Source organism: the organism of the source record quoted next, unplaced genomic scaffold (genome assembly GCF_019419815.1).
Source record: "Pyrus x bretschneideri cultivar Hongxiangsu unplaced genomic scaffold, Pyrus_bretschneideri_v1 Contig49, whole genome shotgun sequence".
In the NCBI taxonomy this organism is placed as follows: Eukaryota; Viridiplantae; Streptophyta; class Magnoliopsida; order Rosales; family Rosaceae; genus Pyrus; species Pyrus x bretschneideri.
Window position 1 is genome coordinate 2,236,326 of NW_025999786.1, and position 7,536 is coordinate 2,243,861.

Consider the following 7,536-nt stretch of genomic DNA (forward strand, 5'->3'; position numbering starts at 1 on the left):
TGGCCTAGGACCTTCCAACCCGCTCAATCTGGTTTCCGGGTTTATCTTGTCGGGCGACCATGAGAGGGTTTTGTGACACACTTATCCACCATTTCTGAGAGAACCAAAAATATTGAATTGCAAGGAAAAACGCCATGGGAGGAGTATCAAGAACTCTCCTTACTTTCTCTTTCTCCTCAAACCTTTTCGCCTTATCTCGTCTCCCGGCCGCCAAACGCTTCTCTCTCATCAAACCCACCAGGGTTTTAACAGGGTTTAGGCCTCTTTGCACCGCCACAGCCACAACCACCACCGCCAGCCCCGCCGGCGCGGTTGATTTCGAAGACGAAGAAGCCCAACCCCTGAAGCACTCGTTGCTTCTTGAGAGGCTGCGGCTGAGGCACCTCAAGAGTAATGCCAAGCCCCAAGCCAGAACCGGTGGCGGAAATTCAATCGGGGATGCCCAGAGGCAGAGCGATGAGGGGTTGGGGAGGTCGGAGAGTAGGAAGAAGAGGGAAGTTGGGAGTTTTGGGGAGTTGGGTGTGAGCGAGGAGGTCATGGCGGCGGTGCGAGAGATGGGGATTGAGGTTCCCACTGAAATCCAGTGCATTGGGATACCGGCGGTGTTGGAAGGGAAGACTGTGGTCTTAGGTTCACACACTGGCTCCGGCAAGACTCTGGCTTACATGTTGCCTCTTGCCCAGGTACTTTTTCCTTTGCTTCTTGCAAAATTAGAATAAAAATGTTTTCGATTACTTTTTGCTATTTGGGTCTGTTAAATTTTTGAATTTTGTGCTTGTTTGAGATGTAAAGCTCTAGAATTTTGATCAGTTGTGTTGGAACTTTGATTTGATTGCGTTTTCCTGCAATGTATGCTATACTTTACATGTGTTTCCTTAGGAGCCACCTTACGTATCAGGTTGGATTGAGATTCTTTAGGTTGCTTAGATTCTACCTGCTTACACTTTCAGCAAGCTATTTATCAAGACCACAATGGTAATTGTGTGCGAGTGTGATGTGTTTGTTGCGTTGTTGTTACCCACTCTTGCCTATGTTGCAATGAGAATTAATCAGAGGAATGCTGATACTCTGGGATTTTTGTAGCTGTTGAGAAGGGATGAGGCTGAAAATGGTATTCAAATGAAGCCCAGGCGTCCTAGAGCTGTTGTGCTATGCCCCACAAGGGAGCTGTCTGAGCAGGTTTATTCTGAATTTAGAACCACTACCTGTGGACTATGCATTTTCTATTGACATCTGGTCGGTTTTGTAGGTTTTTCGTGTTTCCAAGTTTGTCAGTCACCATGCAAGGTTCAGGTCTACAATGGTAAGCGGTGGTGGTCGGTTGAGACCTCAGGAGGATTCATTGAATAACCCAATTGAAATGGTAGTGGGTACCCCTGGAAGGGTTCTCCAACATATTGAGGATGGCAACTTGGTTTATGGTGACATCAAATACTTAGTATGTTTATCTGTTTATTTAGTTTTTTCCATTAAGTTGGTTAGTAGATAATATGGTCATATCAAGTTGTCACTATCTTTGATGAAGAACAACATATTCTAGTAAATTGTTGGTGCACTTAGTGATGTTAGTAATCTCTTTGTAGGTATTGGATGAGGCAGATACCATGTTTGATCGTGGCTTTGGTCCAGACATACGCAAGTTTCTGGTCCCATTAAAACATCGCGCATCAAAACCCGGAGGGCAAGGGTTCCAAACTGTTTTGGTCTCAGCAACAATGACAAAGGTGTGCTTACTTACATTCCGTCTTATTTGACAAGAAGCAAAATTTATAAGTTGGAGAAATAGACACCAATTGAAAGTGAATTGTTCCTTCCCCATTTTCACTAAGGGAACTCTTTGTTTCATTGAAAAGCATATTTGGTTATTTTGTAATTTTTCTCATAAGAAAACATAAATGTATGTCATTAACAATGAATTCCAGCTTCGTGTTATAACTACTTTGGCTAATTTGTATTTCTTTCTGATATTTTTGGGTTTCAATACTTTTTTTTACTACAGGACCAAGTTTCACCAAGTAATTTTACTTTATCATGGTACCAAACAAGGGCTAAATTTAGGAATGAGCCAAGCCAACCAATGCAGGTTGAGCTCATTCCACAAATGAGCCAAGCCGAGCTAAAACTTTTGAAAAATCATCCAAACCGAGCTTGAACATAGCTCTACAAGCTTTGATTGAGCTTGAGCTCGAATAATGTTTGAGCATCTCGATACTCAGCTAAGATTGGCTTATTTACACTTCTATTGGGATGGAGACATGAAACATAATAAAAGAGTCATCCTCTGAAGTTCTGAACACATCTCTTAGTTGAGGTGTTGGAAATTCTCTGACGCCTGCTTATGACAATGTTATACCTTTGACAACTGTAATCTGGATAATATCTTGTGCACAAATTGTGTCTTTTATGAAGTCAGTGGAAATTCAAAACCTGACCCTTATGAGATTTTTCAGGCAGTGCAAAACCTGATCGATGAGGAGTTCCAAGGAATATTACACTTGCGCACATCCTCACTGCATAAGAAGATTGCATCTGCTCGCCATGATTTCGTTAAGATTTCAGGTTCTGAGAACAAGCTGGAATCACTTCTACAGGTCTAATTCTGTGATACCGTTTTTCTTTTTCATGCTTTACTTGTCAAGTAGTAAATGTGTCTCATAATGACTAACATGTACGGTGGCCATAAAGTTAATCTAGCTTAAGTTGTTTCTTAAACTGGCGGGCAATTGGGCTTTTTAATGACCGATGGTTCCTGTACTATTCCAAATTGATCATTTTAGTCACAATTCTTTCAATTCGACCAATTTCATCCTTACCGTTAATTCCGTTCATTTTTCTGTCAAAATTGAGGGTCCTTCCACCTTTCTTTCTGTCTCCTTAATTACCCCCACAAATGCCATGACTACCGATCACCCCGAACCAATCCCTTCCTACTCCTCTCCTCACACACCCTTTCTCTTCCTCTAGACAATTTTAATTGCTACCAATTGGGTTTGAAGTTAGGGAAATATTTCATGTAAAGAAGAAAAATCCCCACCTGCATATCTGCTGTTAATGTAGAAATTTTGTAAAAACGCTCATATCATCAGAGTTAAGACCACCTTCTTCATCTGGAGCCATTTGCAGATTGCCCTTTCATTCAAAATATCTGAACGCAACGATATTCCCAATTCCCAACTCCCACCACACCCCTTCCTTCTCAAAAAGCTTAACTCTGTGTCTGTGGAGGAAAAGAATAACACTTTTTTGTGCCACCCAGGAACACGGAGATTGAATCACCTCCATCTACCCAGGTGGTATATATGCCTGAACAACACTTCTGTTTCAAAATAGTGACTAGGAAACTGCTATTATATGAGTTTGAACTCAAGGAAAGCTTCAAGGATGAGGAATTAAATTCCTATTCTGCTAAACCCATGGTGTAACTGAAATGAATCAGGGAATTGGGGTGACAGATGGGTTCTGTGGAGGTATCGAGGAGAGAGAAAGAGTGGGAAGTTGTGGGTGGGATTGATTTGCCAATTTTACCCTCAATTTGACAGGAGGAGGATGAAATTAATGGTAAGGATGACATTGATGCATGCCATACAAGAAATAGGGAAGATATGGATTGGATTGAAAGAATGGGGATGAAAATGAGGAGTTTGGAATAGGACAGAGACCATTGGTGATAAAAAGGCCAGAAGTTATTTTATCAATATGTTTTTTTTTATATTTATCTTGGTTTACTTCTTGAAGGTTTTCTACATGAAAAGAGCATGGGTTGATATTGCAGTGGTCTAACAAGAAAATACTTTTGTGGATTTTGTGGTAAACGCAGGTTCTGGAGCCAAGCTTAGCGAAGGGAAATAGAGTAATGGTGTTTTGTAACACATTAAGTTCCAGCCGTGCTGTGGATCACTTCCTCAATGAAAACCAGATCTCTACTGTCAATTATCATGGTGAGGTGCCAGCAGAACAAAGGTGAGACAATAAAAAATATTACCTCTCTTTCCTTTGTACTTGTAATGTCTGCACATTTTCACTTTAGAAAGAGTCCATACTGTTGTTGTTTTTTCCTGTTTACAAGCATGGGTTTTTATATGTTGCTTTTGTTCTTTTGGTAGAGTTTGGTTGTTTTTATCAATGCGGATCAAAGTTTAAGCTGTATGAATTTTGGTTTCATTTTTTTTCTTATTTTCCTCCTTTGATTCCCCTTTTTTTAATGTTAAAAGCCTCTGTGTACCTCTAAGGAAATATCTTCTCTTGCTATACGTGTGGAAACGTAAGATGATGTTAGCTTACTGTGAATCTGGAACATTGAATAGTTTTCTTCTTGCCTGAATGTGTGGCCCAGACACTCAAGTGCACACAAGTCCGTACAAACGCTTAAATTAATGTCAGTAGTGTTCAATTCTAGTTCTTGGCCTGACTGCTTTCTTCGAACAACTGTAATACAGGGTTGAGAACCTCAAAAAGTTTAAGAGCAACGATGGAGATTGCCCTACATTGGTCTGCACAGACCTGGCTGCAAGGGGACTGGACTTGGATGTAGACCATGTTATCATGTTTGATTTTCCTTTGAACTCTGTAAGCATCAGATATCTGCTGTGTTTCAGTGTTAAATAATGTGCTATTGTATTTAGGACTTCTACATCTTTCCTTTTTCTTCTTTGGACGCTGACCTTCCCCCTTGTTTGACATTTTAGATTGACTACCTTCATCGTACAGGAAGAACCGCTCGTATGGGTGCAAAAGGTATACATGCATTTCTATTTGTAATTTTATTTAGTTTCCTTCTTAGAATTACAAGGAATGCGCATCTGTACCGGACTTAGGTGAGTCTTTTGTCCTGTTTGTGCTTGAATCTATTGATGGCATCCACAAGATTTTGAATCGACCGCAGATGAGGAATCTTAACATGATATTGAATAAATATAAAAAAGAAATTATTGACAGTATTCCGTTGTAAGATTAGTTTTCATTTACTTAACACAACATAGAGGAAAAGGATAGGAATAAAAAACCACACGTCTTGTGTAAAGCAAGTGTTGCCTCTTTCCGAAAGGCTACATCTTTGTAAGTATTATCGTTCATTTGTTGACTTTCTGTATTTTTGTATCTCTCAATGATGGAATATTTGTTGGATTGATTCTCATAGTTTGTGACAATCAATTTTTTATTTCTTTGTTTGGTTACACTTCATGCTTTAGTGTAATAATCTTGAAATCAAATAACTCTTGTAATGCAGGGAAAGTAACGAGTTTGGTTGCTAAGAAGAACCTTATGTTATCAAACCGAATTGAGGAAGCAATAAAGAAGAATGAAAGCTTAGAATCTCTCAGCGTAGATAGTGTCAAGAGGGACATTGCCCGCTCGCGAATTACTCCACAGAATGGAAAATTGGTAAGAGTCTCAAATCAGAAAAACAAGAGCAGGCCAGCATTTGCACCTGCAAAATCTGCAAAACCATCTTTTCAGTCATCGAAATCAGTAAAGCCTTCCAGAGCAAGCAGCTCCAAAAGAGCTCCTTCCAATGCAAGCAGCTCAAGAAAAGCTCCTTCCGATGCAAGCAGCTCAAGAAAAGCATCTTTTAGTGAGAAGAGGCAAACAGAAGGCAGAAGATCCAGTACTGTTAAATCAACGCCCTCGAAGTTAAGTGTTGTTGGGTTTAGGGGTCGAGCTTCTTGGTCTAATAAGAAAGAATCGTTCGCGTCTGGCTGATTGTAGTCAAAACTTTAGGGTATAAAATGTTTTGTAATACTTAAATCTTGAATGTTCTTTGCTAAAGAAACTGTTGGCAGTCTTGCCGTGGTGCTCAAGTCTTGACTCTACCCTTTCATTTCTGTGTTAAATATTGAATCGTATTACAAGTTGTCATGTAATACCATCGATATCATAAGATGATTTAAACTTGTGAAAACAGGCACTAATTTGAACGAAAAGGAAAGAACAACTTGTGAAAAGAGGCATTGACTACAAGAAATTCCGGTGGCACGATCATTAACTTGAAACGGAGTTGGACGCTGGCACTTTGTTCTTGTTTACTTCCAGGTTAAACGAGGAGTCTTGTCAGGCTTGACGATGTTCCCCTCAGCGTCGTAGATTATGACACCCGAAAAATCTGGTAGCTGGCACTTTCCACCCATGAGTATGTTCTTCTGCCAGACCGGGTCCTCTTCCTGCTCATCACTATCCATACTTGCATCATAGTTTCCAGGCTGAATGTGTTGGATAACAGGATCATCGTCAAAAAATTCGGTGCAAGCGATCCAGCGGCGTCGCCAGCTACGCGAATGAGAAGCACACATGAGCAATGCCATGGCACAAAATGCGAGGGTGATCGCGGCCAGGGCGAGTTGAAATGTGGTCGGTAGAGAGTGTGTCAAAAGAAGGTTGCGAGCCATGATGGAGTTGAAGATGGAGTTTGGGTATGGTTTGCTATTGTCTCACAGTTTTATATAGTTTGGAAATTGGGCAACGGGGGAGGAGCAGAGTAGTTGGAAATTGGAGGATTTGTTAGGGTTTATATGTTGTGTGGTTTTGGTATTCTTTTGACCTCCACTCTTGACATTTTTGGTGAGTTTAGGTAACAGACTCAGATATTAAAAGCTTTCAAGAAATGCTAAAGAAACTCTCTGAAAGTGAGACTTTTTTTCCGTCACTTCGTGTTTTTTGCACAATGTTTTATAATGTTGGCATGAGAATTGTGCTAAAAACATGAGGTAGCGGAGAGTTCATAGAGAGTCCTACTTTTAAAAGAGTCTCCTTAGCATAATTTTTTTTTTTTTTTTTTTTACAAATTTCTCTTACAAACCTTTGTGCATTAAAGAAAAATATTAGAAACATAGTCACAGTATAAAATAGTCGCAAATGATTCATATTATTGGTCCATTAATATAATAAAGGGAAATGCTAACAAAATTTTCATTTGGACCTTCTTGTTTAACTCTCGACTCTCTTTTCTATTTTGAAACTTTTTGACTCGTCTATTTTTAGGTCAATCTTTGAAAATCATCTCTGAAAAACATTAAATTAAGGGTAAAATACAAAAAACTACCTCAACTATTGGTGTCATGACACTTTCATACCTCATCTTTTAAAATTGACAATGTCATACCTCATCTTTAGAATTTGGTCCAATGTTATACCTTCCGTTACTTAGCCGTTTACTTTTCAGTTAAATGCTGATGTGGCTTGATTCGAGGTCCACTTTCTATTAAAAAATCATTAAAATATTATTAAAAAAATAAAGAAAAATATTTAAAATTATTTAAATATTAAAATAATAATAAAAAGTAAAAAAAAAAAAAAAAAAAAAAAACACCATCGGCTCTTCCCTCCCCCTCACCCTCCTCTCTCTTCTCCCCATCTTCATTTTCTTCCCCCCACCTGCAAACCCAAAAAAAAAAAAAAAAAAAAAAAATTTTGAAAACCCAACAACCCCCCCTCCGGAAGAACAAGAAGGAGAAGGAGAAGGAGGAGGAGGAGGAGGAAGAAGAAGAAGAGGAAAAAAAGGAGGAAGGGAAAAAAATATTCCCCCCCCCTCCCCGGTCGGCG

General features: G+C 39.5%; 2 protein-coding genes across 2 annotated transcripts; one reads left to right on the forward strand and one right to left on the reverse strand.

The window, feature by feature from the left end:
- On the forward strand, positions 1-5,798 carry LOC103927908 (DEAD-box ATP-dependent RNA helicase 39). Its single transcript, XM_009336884.3, has 9 exons — positions 1-683; positions 1,084-1,179; positions 1,250-1,438; positions 1,584-1,724; positions 2,451-2,591; positions 3,818-3,960; positions 4,437-4,566; positions 4,686-4,734; positions 5,228-5,798. The coding sequence occupies exons 1-9, from the start codon at positions 135-137 to the stop codon at positions 5,698-5,700; spliced, it is 1,911 nt and encodes a 636-aa protein (XP_009335159.1). The 5' UTR covers positions 1-134; the 3' UTR covers positions 5,701-5,798.
- Positions 5,799-6,020: 222 nt separating this feature from the next.
- On the reverse strand, positions 6,021-6,299 carry LOC103927907. The gene has a single exon (XM_009336883.3). It carries the CDS (start codon positions 6,297-6,299, stop codon positions 6,021-6,023), a length of 279 nt encoding a protein of 92 aa, XP_009335158.2.
- Between the last annotated feature and the right edge of the window lie 1,237 nt (positions 6,300-7,536).

Excerpts from the sequence above, each read along its gene's own strand:
- LOC103927908 (XM_009336884.3), top strand. The coding sequence starts at position 135 with ATGGGAGGAGTATCAAGAACTCTCCTTACTTTCTCTTTCTCCTCAAAC. Across the intron at positions 1,439-1,583 it reads ATGGTGACATCAAATACTTA|GTATTGGATGAGGCAGATAC; the intron begins GTATGTTTATCT and ends ATCTCTTTGTAG. Across the intron at positions 3,961-4,436 it reads GAGGTGCCAGCAGAACAAAG|GGTTGAGAACCTCAAAAAGT; the intron begins GTGAGACAATAA and ends ACTGTAATACAG.
- LOC103927907 (XM_009336883.3), bottom strand. The coding sequence starts at position 6,299 with ATGGCATTGCTCATGTGTGCTTCTCATTCGCGTAGCTGGCGACGCCGC.